Genomic DNA, 18,925 nt, shown 5'->3' with positions numbered 1-18,925 from the left:
TCAGACTGATCATCTTTATAATCCTCCTTGACTGAAGAGGATCTACAACAATCACTGCTGTAATGTCAGAATTACAGACTTCTGTCTACTAGATTTCCTCTGACATCACAGGATGATGAATTATCTTCAATATAAAAAGAGATTTTGTGAAGTATCTATTATTTCTTTGTGATAAGTGCAATATTTAAAATATCTATAAAGGATCTGCTAGATAGTCTTTTTAAAGTCAAAGGTCTTCTTAACCTAACCCTATTTCAAACTACTTGCTTATCCATTCAACTGTCAATGAAAAACAGATGCTTTCAGGAAAATGGTAACTGGTATGTACATACCAACTTCCTAATTTACTGAGCAATAATGATGCCAACTTTAACTATTATTTCTAAGCTGTTCTTTTAAAGTCTCCATAGAAACAGACTTCTCCCCACTCTCGTGCCCTATAGCATGGTGGATGTGAAAGACACACATTCAAAGTCTCTTCCCTACCTGAAAGGGAAGAGGGATGAAGTGCTGGTATGAAGTGCTGGTATGACAAACCTACTTTTGACAGCTGTGCTCAGGTACAGGCCTGAGCTCACAAAAATGGACTGCACAGACCAATTCAATGTTACAAACTATAGCCAGAAAAGACAAGCAATCTAACCTGCACTTGAATTTGCCTGCCTGAGGAGTAACCACAGCAAAAGCCACTATAGTCTGCAAACCTGGGCTCCAGCAAAAACAGATTTGACCAATAGCAATAATGTCATTATAGCTTCTGATGAGAGTCAGCTGCAGCACCCTACCAAAATTCTTTAACACAATTCCATTTATTTTATTGACTTATTTAACTTACAACACTTTCCAACTCTTTTCCCCATTGCAAAGTATAACAAAAGTTAATGCTGCTCCTGAAATTATTCACGTACAGGCTGTGGTTGAAGGGGTGTACAGACATGGGTGAAAGACATCTAGGGATCACTAGTTCATTCTCTCATCCAGTTAGGGACAAGTCTGAACTTAATTTACATTCCCTCTTTTTCTTTCAGATTTCTCCCATATCCTTTAATTCTAAAAATTTCAGACTTAAACATGGAAATTAGAGCAGCAGTACCATATGTGCTGATTTCATTCTGAAAGACCTATATCTATTAAACAGCATTTTTGTTACTTTTGAAATTTTATATATCATCCAAACAAACAAATATCCAACACATTTATAAGCTGGGCTAAACACTGAGCATGTTTTTTGCTTAAGCATTTGCTTAACGTTTAAGCCAGAAAATTCATTCCTAATCCTTATAGCAACTTTTTAGGTCAAAGAAAGATTAGGCCCACCATAGTGCATACAACTGACGTTCTGACAATAAGCCCTAAGTTAATACCATTATTTGTTGTGGGTTTATTTTGTTTTTGTTGTTACTGTTTTAAAACAAGACAGAGATGCTTATAGAAAAGAACTTTAAAAGAAAGGCTTGAAGAGAAGTCTAAATGCAAATGATGAATTTGTTTGTTCAAAAAAAAAAAAAAAAAATTCACTAACAAAAATTAATGTCTTTTGAAGTGCCTCCTTTCAGTGGCCTGGATGAACAGCCATTCCCTAAGACTTCTTTGGCAGCGATACGTAAAACTGGGTAACTGGAACAGATTAATCAACTTCGTGTACAGCTGATCTGAGAGCATCTTGTCAGTGGGAAAAGAGCCCATAGCAGCTGAACCTACTCCTAAGAGCCCCTTTCCATTCCAGTTCCCTGGAGGCAGTTCTGTCCTTCCACAAGCTCTGCTTCAGCACTACTGGCAACTCCATGTGCCTGCCCCAAGAGAGATAACTAAACCTACCTGGGCATGGTGACAAGGCTCACTGAGTTTACATAAAAATTGTCAGAAAGAGTGAACACCCAGAAGAATCTTTATCTACTTGAATTTGAGTTTGTGAGTTATTTTTATGGGCTTTGTTTTTTCTTTAAGTGCAAGTCATTCCCACCCTGTATTTTACATACAGCCTGAGCCCGCAGAGAACAAATTGCCTGTTATCTCGGGAGTTTTGATGTAAGCTTACAGCAGTTCGCAACCTTCTTATAGAAAACTAGCAAAAATGCTTTACCAGGAGAATTCAGTCACGTATCTGCTGCAACACTGCCAGCTACATGGCTATGTATCTCAGTGAAGCTTGGGACCTTTTTTTCCAGTTATGTTCAGCTTGTTTCATTTGCATATGCATGCATGCACTTTACTTAATTGCGAGTACACAGAACAGATTTCTCACTGTCCAACACTAATTTAACAAGCACTTACTTATAATGGCTATGGAGTTATACGTAATTTCAGATACTTGTACTACTTTATATTTTATTTTATATTTTTATATATTTTATATTATATTATTTATTTATATTATATTTTATATATTTTATATTAGTACTACTTTATAGAGTACTAATTGTACTGAATAGTTTAACACCGATCAAAATTCTGAAACTAGAGCTAGATTGTAGCTTCATTAAAATCCAAATCAGATGCAGATTTGATTTCCAGAACGTAAATTGGAACTAACTTTTAAGAACTAGCAATCTCCACAGCAAGAGTATTTTACTTGAAGTTAAAGCTCAGTCACAGATTTAAACAAATTCCACTCATTTTAAAACTTCATGCCCAACTCTCCCAGTGAACAGATGTAAAAATACACCAGCAGATGTTACAGTAGGACTTGACTTGCCTACATTGCAGATTTAAAATGCCTACGTGAAAATACTCAGCTAAGAACATATAAAACCAGCCTCCTCTTCTCTGCAGCCTTTCTGTGATTGATGCTTTTTTCAGCCCATTTATACACCCTGTCGCATGCCCTACTTTGGATGCCAGCATTATAGAAGAAGAAATTGGTGGGGCAAGGATTGGATTTCTGCCTCCTTCCTCCAGGAGCACCCCAAGCACAAAGCCCTACTGCAGACTTCACAAGGTTGCGAGTAACACAAAGTGAGCTCTACTCAGGTTCCTTCCAGTTTGCCATCAACACCTAACTATGAAGCATATTTTCAAGCCTCAACCATGTGAACAAAATGCACCTTTAAGCAAACAGGAAAAAATGACTATGCAAAATGTGAAAGCATTACACCTATTTACATTAAAGCACATGAGCAGTTTTCAGCATCTCCTCAGAAGTTGAAAACACCTCTTGTAACTACAGTGGGATAAAAAGTTAAGCACAAACTTGTCAACACAAATCTATTAGTTTAGAAATAAGAACTTACGTAGAACTTTAGAAAAATAGGGTTTTCATTCAATTTGCACCAAATCTGATTAGAACTCTGCATGGATGACATTAGGCAGAAGATGTTCTGTTTTAAAATTAGGTCTGGATTGCATTTGTAAGTGCCTGGTTTATACGATCCCAATAAGTCTACAGAGAGAGTATAAATGCAGTTTATGCTTCCTAAGAGGACTCCTTTTGCCTTCCTAGGTTGGTGTTACATATAATGCTCAACTATTATGGATTTAAGAATAAGAATTCCTACAGCCTGTATCAATAATAAAATAAAAATGATTAACAGCAAACACTAATAATGCCTTCTAAAGGGTGAAGTATTTTTTAAAAGGAAATCTTAGATAACAGTTTTGGACACTGCTAAACAGTTCATAGAATCTCAGGTTGGAAGGGATCTCAAGAGATATCGTGTCCAATCTCCCTGCCAAAGCAGGTACCCTACAGTGGGTCACACAAATAGGCATCCAGTTAGGTCTTGAATATTTCCATAGAAGGTGGAAAGGTGTACAGCCTCTCTGAGCAATCCTTACCCATAAACTTTTTCCTCATGCTTGTATGAAACATCCTATGTTCAAGTTATAGGCTATTACTCCTCCTATTGCTGTGCACCACTAAGAAGCCTCATCCATTTGCCTCCCACCTCCCTTGAGATATTTAAGAACATTGATCAGATCCCCTCTCAGCATTCTTTTCCCTAGGCTTCAGCCTTCTATCATCTTGATGGCCCTCCACCAGACTACTACTAGGAGATCCCTGTCTTTTTTAAACCGGGGAGCTCAGATCCAGACGCAGTACTCCAAATGTGACCACACCAGGGCAGAGTAGAGGAAGATCACCTCCCTTCACCTGCTGGCCACAAACTTTTTGTAATGCACCCAGGATACCATTGATTTTCTTGGCCACAGGGACACACTGTTGGCTCACGGTCAACCTGTTCTCCACCAGGACTCCCAGTCTTTTACCACAGAGTTCCTGTCCAGCAGGTCATCCCCTAACCCATATAATAACCTGTGTATGTGGTTATTCCTCCCCAGGGGCAACACTCTACACTTGCTCTTGTTAAACCTCATCAGGTCCCTCCCTGCACAACTCTCCAATCTGTCCTGGTCTTGTTGAATGGTAGCGCAGCCTTCATCAGCCAATGAAAAACAGAAAAATGCTACATAACTTTTTGAGTCCTCCACCAAAGACATGAAATTGCATTGGATTCTCAAAGGCATTTATTTTCTGGAAAGTAAAGGTAATTTTGAAGTAATCTATATTAAATAATTATGAGTGATGAACTTGTTAAATTACACTTCCAGAGGTTTTTTTATGCTCAGAAGACAGGCTAATGCAGAGAATATTTTGTGAGAATTAAGGTACTTGGATAAGAATTGTGAAGTCTCCCGTATCACATTCAACTCATCTCGACAATGAAAATTAAAACCTCTAGTTAACATGCATCAGGAAATAAATCTCACAGCTGGGTTCCTAAATCATTTCATCTAATACTGTTTGTAAGTTATCTGTTCAGCTTCAACAAAAACAATTACGAACTGTGTTACATATATGAACCAAATGGCTCGTACTGAAAAAGGAGAAAAAAAATCATAGAATCATGGAATCATAGAATAACAGAATGGCTTGAGTTGGAGGGGAACTTCAAGAATCATCAGGTTTCAATCCCCTGCCACATGCAGGGTTGCCAGCTGCTAGATTAGGTGCTAGATCACATTGCCCAGGGCCCCATCCAGCCTGGCTTTAAACACCTCCAGGGATAGAGCATTCAAATCTCTCCAGGCAACCCGTTCCTGCACCTCACCACTCCCTCTTAAAAACTTCCCAAACAGCTAATCTAAACTTGCCCTCCTTCAGTTTAAAAACCATTCCCTCTCATCCTATCAGTATATACTCAAGTAAAAAGTAGATTTCTCTCCTGATTATAACCTCCTCTTAAATATTGGAAGACCACAATGAGGTCTTCCCACAGCTTTCTCTAATCCAGGCTGAACAAGGCCAGCTCCTTCAGCCTGTCTTCATAGGAGAGCTGCTACAGCCCTTGGATTATCCTCATGGCCCTCCTCTGGACCCAGAACAGTTCCACATCTTTCCTATGCTGGGGGCCTCAGACCTGGATGCAGTACTCCAGATGGGGCCTCATAAGGGCAGACTAGATGCAGACAATCACCTCCCTCACCCTGCTGGCCACTCCTGATGAAGCCCAGGATACCATCGGCCCAAGTGCACACTGCTGGCTCATGAAACATTTTCATTAACCAGGACCCCATGTCCTTCTCAGCAGGGTTAGTCTCATGAAGCTCTTCTCCCAGTTCGTATCCATATCTGGGATTGCCTTGACCCAAGTGCAAAAACTTGCACTTTGTTGAACATCATTAGGTTCAGAAGGGCCCACTTTTCAAGTTTATCAAGTTCCCTGTAAGATTTAGCTAATTTGGCTGTTGCCAAAAAGAAAACAAAAACAATAACAACAACAAAAAGTAATAGTTCTCTAATAGTTGCTGTATCTAAGAGTCTAGAGGGCTACAAGCAGTTTGTGTAGTGGATTTATTGGTAAAGTTTAACAAAGTTCAAAATTTATGTGGAATAATTCTATCACTCTAAATCCATTTATATTATATTATTTTGGCACCAGATTTCTGACAGAGTTGGTGACTTAGAGGAGAGGATGGTCCAGACCCTTCAGGGCTTACAAACTAAAGAGCTACAACTAAGGACCTATGTAGTAACTCTCACACATTACCAGCAAAGCACTAATGGAATGGTGGATGAAATTGTGCTTTGATTATGCTGTTAAATCACAGGGGATGGGTTTCTGATCACAGTTATAATAGCGGTATTTTTTCATCATTTTGAGTCCTCTTAATAACTACTGAAGAATATATTTTTTTTCACTTTAATATATGAAAAGATTTCTAAAAGGTTTTCTTAGTTAGTAAGAATGCCCTGCCTTTCCATCTGTCCTCAGAAAATACTGCAGGTTATTTCAAGAACTGATGAAAAATTAATTCTAAAAATAATTGGACAAAAAAGCAAACAAGCAAACAAAAAACATAAGAGCTTTACATCATGCCTAATAAATGTAAAGATACCCTTCTGGTATTAATGTATTGCATAGACATACACTCACACGAAGGGATCTCTGAGGTCCCCAGTTCAAATCCCTTTGCTTCAAGTGGAGTCAACTAGAGCAAACTAGAATAGGTTGCTCAAGGCCTTCTACATTTAGGCTTCGAGTAACTCGAAGGATTCAAACTCCACAACATTTCCAAACATCCTTCACATGCAAAAAGAGTTGTTGCTTTTTTTCTTTTCTTTTGCTTTCTTTAGATTTTATTCTTTTTTCTTTCTGTTTTTTTTTTTTAATATGTAAGTGGACTAAGACTTCATGGGCAAGTTCACCGCCTCTTCTCCTTAAAAATGAGCAGAAAAATAAGCCTCCCTATTTTGAATGGAAAAGTTTATAGTTATAGTTAAACAAACAGTTATTCAGATGGGGTGGAAAACAGATGTCTTCTAATATGCATACAGGGATGTCAGGAGACTACAACATCAGATAAAGACAGACAGACAGATTAGCATATCTGAATCAAAGACATGCCAGGATATAAAAGGGAATGAAGATATGCCATTGGCATTTTGAGTATGAACACCTGCAGAAACCTTTCAAGTTACAAACACAGATAGTTAAAGAGCCAGCTACTGCTTCCAGAGAGATACAGAAAGTATTCAGCTCCATATAATGCCACTTCAAGACAAGCTGCTGTTACAAACCAGACAGTAATCTATCACAGCCTTTCCTGGTGATCCTAATTTTATCTACTCACCATTCATAAATTCGATTAACCTCTTTAGCAAGAACAAAGGCTTTGCTTACAAGTATGCAGTGGACTACACCAAATCCTCACTGCTAAGTATTACCAGCAACACGAAGTCAAACTAAAGTAACAGAACATAGGCAAACTTGTAAACTTCAGATCAAAATCATCTAGACAATAGGTAAGGTAGTTCTCTTTCCTGTATAAAATTCTCTGTGCTGTATAGTCTACCACTCTTAACAGTAAACTAAAAGATCTTTGATATTTTAAAAAATGTCTTAAAATGTCTCATACGTTAAAACTGGGAGGTATAAGTAAGGTTATGACACTTTACAACGTTCTCAGATTGTTACAGAACTCATTTTCAACTTCAATTCATTCAAAGAAAATTATTCTGCAGAGAGGCAAAAGGACAAAGCAATGACCAACTGTACAAATGTCATCAACAGAATAAATTAGAACTGTTAAACTGTAACCGTTCTTGTCAAAGAGGAAGAAAATTAGCAGTCATCAGTTCATACTACTTTGTAACAACCTCATCTAAAAATGCAAAAGGAAACATTGCAAACCAATTATAAACAAGTATAAGAATCTTCTCAGCTGAAAAAAAAACAAAAACAGGAAGGGGAGAAACAAAGGTGTATGTTCAAAAATGAGGCAAAAGAGAGAGTAAAATACAGCTGTTGGTTTTTGGTTTGTTCTTTTTTTTTCCCCAAAACCATGGCCATGTGCATAATATAGATAAAGGTCCTTACCTTTTTCACTGACACTTTCACTTTCTATCTCCACATCTTCACAGCTAGTATATTCTGGTGTTGATGCCCCTTCTTCCTCTGAGCTACTAACTGACATCTGCCTTTTCTTTCCGCCTCTTTTTGCTCTATGAGGCTTTGGAGGGGATGGCCGCACTGATTCCGACTGGTCAGAGCTAAGGGAATCATTCCTTAGCATGGTCTCCATTTTCTCCCGCTTTGCTTTTCGCATGAGAATAGCAGAGCTAGGATCAAGGCGGCTCTGTTTTTTAAAGGTATCGTGGTTCTTGTATTCTACGTGCTCTATGGGAACTGGACTATGCCTGGGAGTTGGTGGACTATGATTAGTTAATTGTTTAGAAACAGAAATTCTTACATCACCTGTTCTGTCTATAGAGTACGACCTCTGAGTTTCCACAAGAGATTTTCTGTCCTGAGTTCCCTGTAATTGTGAGCGTTTTCCTAAGTTATTCTCAGGTACCTCCGCTTCCTCCATTTCTGTGTGTGGCAAAGCTACATCACTGTGTCTTCTCTCATGCCGTGCTTTAGAAACCTTGGCATGCATGCGCATTTGCTGTTCCTCAGGATGTGGTTTAACAGGGTATCTTGCCAGATTGGGGTCACTCCTGTACCGAGTATGATATTCATCTTCCTTCCTTTGTTTTTCATCATCAGGCACTTTGCCTTCCTCAAGTTTTTCTGGCAAGTCGGGATAGTCTTGTGACTTCCCTTTTTCCAGTCTTCTATTTTCATGCCTTTCTTTACGTTCCCTATCACCTGCTGGTCCTTCTTTTTGAAGTGAGGCTTTTGGCACACGCTTACGCTCACCCTTTACAACTTTGCCATTCTGGTCTGAAACCAACATCTTCTTCCTACAATGAAAAAGGAATACGGTAATTTGAAAAAATTAATGCACAAATGAATACTTGCATAAAATACTGCAATACACATACAGTAATATTCCAATATACAGCGCCAAGCCAAAGCCAATAGGACTGATTCTGTGGCACTGAGCCTTCCTTTCCTCTTCCACATCGATACATTTTTGGATTACGTATCATAGATTTTCCACATATGTACTCTATGGGACAGTCAAAGATGCATATGATCCAAGTTAAGACCCTGTCCCCTTTTTTCCTCCATTGTCTTCTTCATGAGCTGTTGGTAATATGCTGGCTCATCACTACTGTTCCCCATTCAAAAGCATTGGACTTCCTTTGAAAGTTTCAGTAAAAAGTAGAGGACATTGTTATTGCATTATTGATACAGCCATCTCATTTTTGGATAGCAAAGCAGAAACAGAAATCCTTTTGATGCATTAAAAGTGTCCTTCAACTGCATGATGACTGTTCTGTGGCCCTTCTCAACTTTGGGGAAGAAAGAGTAAACAGAATCAGGGGAAGGCATCAGGTATTGGTTGCTATTATTACATATGCATAATCCTAACTGGAGTTTTGCTCCTGTTAAATTAGCACTGACCTTAACCACACAATAGGTTACTAGCCATCCTTCCTCATTCATTTTTCGGCTCGAAAAGCCATGGAAAGAATGATGAATTTTTTTATTCAAGGGAGAATCTACCACAGTATAATCTTATCTTGTTGCCACAGGGCCCCTCCTCATTTGCTCCATCATCTGGCAGTCAGCAGTCAACAGAGCAGCAAGTGATTCATCACATTATCCTCCCTTCATTTGACATTCTTTGCCCAGTTCATTATAACCAGTGCAGATCAGGAATTTACTCATTTAGCCACTTAAAATACAGAATCATAGAATCATTTGGGTTGCAAGGGACCTTTGAAAAGGCCATCTGGTCCTACTCCCCAGCAGTGAACAGGGACACCTACAGCTACATCAGGTAGCCCCGAGCCCTGTCCAGCCTGACCTTAAATGATTCCAGGGAAGGGACATCCACTACCTCTCTGGACAACCTGTTCCAATGTCTCACCACCCTTATTGTATAAAAACCATTTTCCTTATATCCAATCTAAATCTTCTCTCTTTTAGTTTGAAACCATTTCCCCTTGTCCTGTTACAATAGACCCCTGATGAAGAGTCTGTGTCCCTTTTTCTTATACCCCCCCCCCCCTTTAAAATATATAATAGTTTTTCTTGCTGGCTTCAGTTTTTCAAACAATTTACTTTGACTTCAAGATGGTGCAAATCATTGTTCTTCATGAATGTTCAATATTCAATATTAAAAGTGTATGTCAAAATATGCTTTAAAAAAAACACTTATTTACTTTCTCTCTTCCCCTCCACTTCTGTTGCTCAAAAAAAAAATAATCCCCCCTCTTCCCCCCCAAAAAAAACAACACACTTCAGATGATGTATTTGCTTATGTACACTTAATCCTTTCCTGGTAAGTGAATCAATTCATCCCTGCATGGCTCTAGACTCACACACAGACCAGCCAAAAGCCCTGTGTAATGCTGTGGCACTAGTATTATAACTGCGAGGTTCTGCGAATGCAGAAAGCCTTACCTCTCTCTTGGAGGCTCACTTCTAGACCTTGATGAAACTTGCTTTTGCTCCAGGCCCATAGCTGGCTGCGATACGTCAGCTCCTTTCCTCTGATCGGATTGAACAGTGGAAGGAGAGATCTCCTGTGATGAGGCAGCTGCTGTACTTAAAGGAGTCTGTGATCTTGACCTCTCTTGAAGCCTGGCTTTCTTTTCTCTCGGTGCATCAGAGCTTGCACCAGTTGCCGTATCACTCAGTGTTCCATCCTGGCTGGGTGATGGCTGTGGTCCACTTCCAAAAAACCACGCTCCGGATTTTGTTAAGATTTCTTGTTGCTTTCGACATAAATTGCATACCCACATAACCTAGTTAAAGACAACAAGAAGAGTCAGTGCAGCTATCCCTCAGACCCAGGAGCACATGCTCACTCTGTCACGGTCAGCTACGGCTTCCCATTTCCTCTAAACTGATGAGGTTTGTGCTCATGCCAGTGCTCAAACATGCTTCTCCAAGCGCTACCTGCACTGGCCAGAGCCAGGCATCCTACAGGCACATGCTCTGCAAGCTTCTCCAAAATATGCTGTCAATATATGCCAGTATAGCAACCCTCCTCAGCCCAGCCCCAGCTCCCTCAATTCAAAGTGACTGTATGCTGGCTGTGGTGAGGTCCACCAGGCTGGGCAAAACCTGGAATTGGTTGACAGAGCTCTGCCCAGTTGCTCGTCCAGCCACTGCCACAGAAAGTGATACGGAATTTCCCTTTAATTTTTCTTTGTACCACATAACATTATTCCATAAACTCAACATTTACTGCATGTACATTTAGCTACGTCCGCAACAGCTACTTACCAGAAATGTAAGGAAGGACCTATATAAAACCTACTAATAGAGAACTCAATGCACCAACAGTATCATATTTTGTGCTACTTCAAAAGGACCAAAAACCATCTCTCTGATTTACAGTGATAAATCATAAGCAAACAAAGACCTGACAATCACAATTAAGCTGAATTCATCAGTGGTGCTGCATAGGATTTTTGCTTAAGTTTCAGACACAGAGGTAATCAGAGCACATACAATAGAGCAAGACTGGACATTTCAGGTCTACACACTACAGAACACAATCTTAAATGCAAGAATGAATCACCAGCAAAAAAATAAAAGATTCTTGAGCAGAATGAAGTCTGGGATTTTTTAAAAATTTGTTTTTTTTTTTAGTAGATGGGACAAAAAGAGCATTTGAAGTGAAGAACAAACACAAAATGCATACAGAATACATGAGGTAGGAATTTTTTCAGAAATAAAGCTAGAGATGAAAGGAAAGTAAGGTTGAAAAATAAAGAGGAAAATGGAAAAAAAAAAAAAAAAACTGAGTTGAATGTGGAAAGAAGTAAAGGAATGAGTGAAAAACGTTTAAATTATTTTGTGTCAACATAGGGATGATACAACTGTGGTAAAATGGTACAACACTTAGAATGAAAAAAAAACAGAAAAATAATCATAACAGGGATTATTTATAAATATATTTATGTATAAATATATAAAAATATATTATAAATATAAATATATTATACATACATATTTATATTATTATACAGGGAGGAAACTACAACAGGACAAAGCTCTGGCAGCAAGCAGTTATTCTCTAGCTTGGAAGGAAGCACATGCCTTCTATGGTAAAATCAAAATTTTAGACATTTAACACATATAAGATAACAGAGATTTATTTATGAAACACCCTGGAACAGATTGTTTTAAACTATCTGTTTAGGTGTGAAGAATACGTTACAACTTCCAACACCATTTCTCTACTGTTTGACCAAACCACACTGAGAAGACTCAGACTTTTCCCTGCATCTGGACCATTACATTTCTTCTATGTAGGAAGGATAGTAAAATACTAATTTAAGAACTTCAATTAATTAAAAAGAAAAAAGAAAAAAAAAAAAAAAAAAAAAAAAAAAAAAAGCTACAATTATTCCAGCAAAAAAAATACGTCTTACGTCAAAAATGGATAGATAACTCTCAGTAGGACAAGATGAGTAGCAAATTCATCAAAACAAATACTGGCCCTTGAAGAGAAAACACCCTCATTCCAAAATATTCTATTTCCTTAATCTAGAACGCATCTCAAAACAGCAATTCTGGTTATCAAACTGTATTAGCAGAATAGATTTCAGTCTGATATTATTATTATAGGTATTCAAAATACCAGCAAGGCTAAAAGGAAAAAGAATTTTCAGAAGCAAAAATGCCTTTATAGGCTCTGAAAAAACTGTTACCTCATTAGACAGCAAGTGTGTGCATGCACACACATTTATGTGTAAAATTTATGTTGGTGCTATAAACTCAAGCCATTAATAAAAAAATATGGCATGGCCTACATATCACTGACTCAGAGGGAAAGTTGAAAAAGACTTATGAAAAATTTAACAAAGCGAAGCTTGTGTAAAGGAATGGTAAGGAATACTAATATCAAATTGAAATATTCTAATTTTCTTTCATGTGGATGCAAGTATGCACCAGTACTTTAAAGGAGTAACAGACTTCATTTACAATTTAATGTATTTTATCATTTAAAACATGTATAAAATCATGTAATAAACGTCAAAAATTATCATTAATTTACATAATCACTTTGATATTTTAATTAGTTTTACAAAACTACTATAAAATCCAAACAAATAGGAACTGCCAATGCGCAAATAGATACAAACAAAAACAGAATACAAAAAGAAATACTAGACATCTAAGTACAAAGAAAGCATTTTCTCATGTCTTTAAATAGCACAATTTAGACAAAATACAAACCCATCACCACAGACTGCACAGACAGAATCTCGGCATTATACTCACAAGAAGCTACACTACCATCCCTCTTCAGGATTCTCTTTAGGAGTTAACAAATGCTACATTTGCCTTGAGATATATTCAGACCAAAAGAAAAAATAAAAGAGCTTTTCTTTAAAATGAAAAATAATAATAATAATAAAAACACAAAAACTTGAGGTGCTGTAACAGTTTCAGTGATAAAACCGTACACATAAAACCATTTTTAGAAATAAAAACTGTATATTGAAAAACATTTTTAGAGAAGTATGTGGAGCAAGCAATTTAGCAGCATGCAGGAATTATATCCTGATTGAATATACTGGGATGTGATCCAAACTAATCTAAACGAAAGCAGGTCTGTGTAATAACTTATCTTAACAATCCACAGATGTTAGGCAACCAAACAAATGCTCTGATGAAGGATTACAGTTCTCTAATGTAGCTTCTGGGCCTCCATGCAATGCATCAGTAAAATGAAGGGTGTTAGATTATCTGTTTTCCTCTGGCCTGTCACGTCAAAAGTAGTTTGCTTACTTTTTTCTGGATGGTGAGCTCTGATGCAGCACTATAGTGAGTCAATCAAGACATGTATAGAGGTTTGGGTTTTTTTTTGGTTTTTCATTTTTGTTGTTGTTATTGGGTTTGTGGCTGGTTTATAAACACACAGCTGCACACGAAGCTATTTAAGTGAACCAAGAAAGGAGTGCTCCTCATCCAAACAGTTCATGTGCACAGCTCAGGAAAATGTTCATTTGCACTGCACAGCAAAGGGATCTACTGCTTTACTGCTACACAACAGAAACAATGTGGCACATACGGAACTCAGCAGAGGTGGGTCAATTCCCACACAGATTCACGTCAAAAACTTCACAGGCTGCGTGAAAACATGCTAGAGGGATTCCATGCTTGCCTTCAAGTGGAATATGGGTTATTTCATTCACAGAAAAAAAAATTCCTCAAACTTACTCTTACAGGTACTGGTGATCCACAATGAGTAGGAACAGTATTCCTGTACTAACACAACATGAAATTCCAACTTGAAAGAGCCCATAGTAAACAATATATACAACCATGCACACAGAGAAAAAGAGCATTTTCAATTATGAAAATAAGAACACTTCTTTATGATTAAATATTTTAAAACTATATTTTAGAGTGAAGAAAAAGGCTTTTTCTTTCATATTCTAATTTGTAGTCTTCATTCCAAACATGCACTAGAAGGGAAACAAATCTTATACCAAATCTGTGTGCCTCCAAACTCACACTGAAGTTGCTGTGAACTCCCCAAAATTCTTTACCCAAGCCCAGACACTTATGAGGCTTCATTGTGAGTACAATCCTTCACCCTTTAAGAGTTCAGAAACGGCAAACTCACAATTTCACAAACACCCATACATCCTGCTTCATCTACACACAAGAAATTAGGTATAATTAGGTGCATTAATATAGCAGGCCAAAAGGCATGCTATACTGAACCTTCATACTATCAGAATTATTTCCCTTCTGAAAGATGTCTACACAATGCCTTTTCTGTTTATTGTGTTTATTTTGTTTGTGTTTCTTTAGCCACCTTCTTCTATATACCTCTAGAAGACACTAGTTGTTTCAAGCAGATCTAATTAGGCAGACCCTTTTCTCTGCTACAGACTCCATTAACTTCAGCAGAACTGTGCCACCATCCTACACCATTGCTTTAAAGTCAGAGGGAAGGAATGCTATCAATTTTTATCTCATGATACTTTCCATTCATACCATTGTGTTAAACTACATAACACTTCATTTTTCTCAGGTTACAGAAAAGAAGCAGCAAACGAATCAGTAAGAAGCACTGCATTCATCTCCTACTACATCAAATTGAATCCTGTAATAAAACAGTAGCTAAAGGGTTGTAACTCCTACACCCCATGAAAACATAAAGAAATGAAACTGAAAGTCTATTTCAATGCTTACATTCAGAAGTCCAAACTCTAAATAAGCAAACTATTGTATCTTTCTAATGAGAATGTGCTTGTGAAACCAAGCATTCATTAAATAAATTTTTCAAAATTAAGTGGGCAGCTGATTACATCCAATGTCTCTCAATCACCAAAATTGAAGGTTTCCTCACCATTTTTCCCCTCACTTGCTCTTCTTTCTCCCTATCCCAGTTTGTCCTCTCCCTTCCTTGCTTCCATCTTCACCATATCACACAATCCACTGCATCTTCTCCTTTGACTGTCAGGTCAAAATAACCAGCTGAACTTAAAAACATAGTAGAAATTAATCTGCATTTTTTTAACTGGGTTAATTTTTTGTCTCAGCTATCTTTCTCTTGGAGGGATATGATGAGCAATTAAAATAACGTTATCAAAAATTGAGTCAAATGGAGAAAAGATGTTTCTCCAATGCAGTGGCTTACCATCTCTTAGAAAACTACATCTTAAAACATCTCAAATACCAGCACATTATGCTTACACAAACATTTTTGAGCACTGAAGCAAAATGACACAAAACAATCTGCACTTATACTAGGATCTTCAAAGCAAGGTGGCTGCACGTTAATTGTCTCCTGGAGATGATCTCCGGAACACTCCAGTTCAAAAACCACCAAGAAAACTTAACTGATGAGGAAGTACTAGCGGGCAGAAGACCAACAGTAAGTCACGTAGCTTTCTGTCCGTTTGCCAGCTCAGAGCAGACCCAGAGTATATCTAATTCATTAGTGCCAGAAGTAACCTAGGAATCTAGGTCTTGCTTTTGCTGCAGCCTCCCCTCCGGAACAACAGTTCAAGAGGACAATTAATTCTATTTCTTGCCCCTTTGAGCAGGGAGGGGACTGCTTTGCTCACACTGATGCTCATCAGACATAAGGGGCTCAGCCATTTCAGGACTGTGATATATCACCATATTAGCACTCCCTGTTCTTCCACTCTGCGCAGAGCAGACTTGCTTCTCAAACTAGGATTTCTGCTAGATATTTTTATCCCAACTTTCCAAGAAAATGAGGCAGCTTACGCCAACAGCTGATTGGTTTCTTCCCCCTTTTCTCCTCACACTCCAACACTATTTTACACGAGGACAAATGCAATTACATTTTGCATAGGCACAGAAGTTTTCACGAGATTATATTCTTACAAATTTCAAGGAAAAAAAAAAAGGGCACCTTTGTAAATGCCCTGTAAACACCCCAGTGCAATCTTTTATCACCATCACAGAACACACATAGCAACTGCACTTCAAGAGATGCCTGAAAGAAGAGGACCCACTGTTAACGGGACTATTTGTCATCTTAAAATCTGCAATGCCACTCAGATATTTGACTTACAGCATCCACGAGGCATGTTTAAAAGCCCACCTCACCAGATTTTCCCACATGTACCAGACGTAGCGTTTCACATACTATTTCTGCTCACGTTTCACAGTTAACTGAAAAGTTAACTTTACAAATCAATCCTCATGTGTACAATTGAGGATGACAAGATGTCTGTGTTTACATGGAAATGTCTATTGGCATGACAGTTATTTAAGTTCTCATTTTTGTCAATGGATATCTAGTCAACACAGCCAACAGGATCCAACGAGAACACACTAACTGTCAAGCAGACATGATGAAATAAAATGAAACATCATGCTTAATCTAGGTTTGCACCACCAGAGACAAGTCAGCATATCCCAACTGGCTGCCACAGACCAATTCAAAGGGCATAAGCCTGCCACTACTGTTACAGCACATCTACCAGCCACGTACATGCGTCGTGTACCACAGGCCATCAAACAGTATCAAATGTGTACTTTTAGGTAACTGAACACTATATGAATCTCAAAAATCATAATCCTGCCATCCTAAGTTTCTAAATCTACAGTTACAAACTGTCCATAAAAAGAAACAGAAAATGCACAGTGGAGCAAGAAGTCTAGTTAATAGAAGTCCTTTTTATGTCAGTTTTGTTGATATATCTGCTAAAACAGCATTGCTAGTCATCTTAAGATAAAATTAAAATAAAAAACAATCAACTTCCTACACATGCATTGCTGCCAAAAGCTCTCACATACAGCTGCCAATCCTTCAGAAAGCTTCTGACAACTTCTACAAAGATTAAACATTTCTAGAATAACGCTGCAGTAAACTGATTGCTGGAAGTGATTAATTCAGGCAATATAAAGTTTCCATATGAAATATCTCTAAAATAGAACATAGCCAAGATCCACTCAGTATCACAATGTACTTCTCCGAGAATGCGTTTGGAGTTCAAGTGAGGAAGAAACCATGTTTGCTACTGGAGAAGACAGAGTTTCTGTTTAAAAATCCACACCAATACATTTACAACAACTTGAAATCCCCTCTACCTGCAAATAAGTCTGTTAAAATTGTGATTGTACAGCAAGAGTAGGTCTTGGGCAAGTCTATGAAACCTTGGATCCGAACTTCCTCGCAGCAATAGTTTTGAGTTTGATAGAACCGGTTTTATTTCTACCTAAACCAATCAAAAATTTACCAAACTTAGAATCTGACATAATAGGCTACTGCACCAGGAGAAGAGAATGAAGGAATGAAGGAAAGTATGACTCATCCTAACTGGCTAAAAACCAAAGAGGTTCAAGAATTTTTAATCATTTGCACTGTCTTCATCTTGTCGTAAGGATTTCGTTTTTGGAAACAAAGGATAACCCTCAAAAAGCTTAAGTGTTAGACAGTATAATCATTAATCATCCATGGGTCACAATAAGGCTTATACAACTTTTTTTTTCTGAAAATCAATAATCTGAAACATCTCAATGGTTTGCTTTCTCCACAGCTCCTGTAGAGGAAAAAACTGATCATCTTTTGCATATTGGAGTGCTCACTCCTTCTTTATTTTGTCCATACTATCTAATTCCACTTTGGAACTTTTACTTCCTCGGTAACTGAAAAATTCTAAGTACCAACAATACTCATAGCTTCAGAAAGCTTTACGATTTCCTCATAAATGAATTAATACATAAGTTTCTTTATTAAATGTACTGCTCTTGTCTGAATTAATGTAAATTTCTTTATTTATTTCTGATAATGCAGTAGCTGTAAATTGCTAGTCATGTTTTTTAGCAACCTTCCCTCATCATATACCATTAGAATACACTAGAAATAATGATCTCATCAATTATTTTCTGCATTTTCCTAACCTTCCTAAAAAAAAAAACAAAAAACTTTTGCCTAATTACTTGAACATTTGGCTGTCTTGATGAGCCAAAAAAGCATCAACTGCACTCTTATTCAGTTCATGGTTTCCATAGTTACAGATATACATGGAACACAGAGAAAAAAAAAAAATGTAAAAATGACAGAATTCCAACAAAATAAGGTAAATGGCACGAAACAGCTTACAGCTAGGACTAGTATCAAATTTTAGTTGTCAATCAAAAGGCTCAGAGAACTAACCAGAAGCTTTTCACACTACATATTCACTTCTGTTTTTGCAAAGCTTAGTAAAAATAATGCACAAAGCCAGATTATCATTAATAGTGCTTGAGAGCGTATATATTTTCTGCAGAGAGTTGCACCACAATATTATTATTTATACTTCTGTGATTCTCTTCTACACAAACTTTTATAAAAATATTCTTTTACACAAACTGTATTAGAAACAAAGAAGCAAGAGAGAATTTCTGTATCGAATGGAACATATTTTATGACAAAATAATTTGGATATACGTGTAGAAGTAAAGAAATTTTTAAAAAGTCAAAATGGAAACATAGGTAAACAGCAGAGTAGTGTTCCTGGAGTCAATAAAGCTCTTGGAAGGAACTCTGAAAGGAACTTGAAAGTGAGTCAAGTCATTGAGGTCATAGGTGACTTGAT

The 18,925-nt window shown here is 37.6% G+C and overlaps 1 protein-coding gene across 41 annotated transcripts in view; it reads right to left on the bottom strand.

Moving 5' to 3' along the window:
• RIMS1 (regulating synaptic membrane exocytosis 1) overlaps positions 1-18,925 on the bottom strand; it is a 290,925-nt gene that overhangs the window by 147,046 nt on the left and 124,954 nt on the right. For 39 of the 41 annotated variants that reach the window (XM_052675412.1, XM_052675145.1, XM_052675135.1 and 36 more), the window contains 2 exons: positions 10,299-10,642; positions 7,818-8,686 (listed from right to left, as the gene is read on the bottom strand). In XM_052675412.1, coding sequence (XP_052531372.1) covers positions 7,818-8,686; positions 10,299-10,642 — 1,213 coding nt within the window. Of the gene's footprint in view, positions 1-7,817; positions 8,687-10,298; positions 10,643-14,075; positions 14,124-18,925 lie in introns of all 41 variants that reach the window. The other 2 variants (XM_052675535.1, XM_052675308.1) reach the window with 2 other exon arrangements.

The sequence above is a fragment of the Tympanuchus pallidicinctus genome, unplaced genomic scaffold (genome assembly GCF_026119805.1).
Source record: "Tympanuchus pallidicinctus isolate F22 unplaced genomic scaffold, pur_lepc_1.0 scaffold1, whole genome shotgun sequence".
NCBI lineage: Eukaryota > Metazoa > Chordata > Aves > Galliformes > Phasianidae > Tympanuchus > Tympanuchus pallidicinctus.
This window is presented reverse-complemented; position numbering and strand designations above follow the sequence as displayed.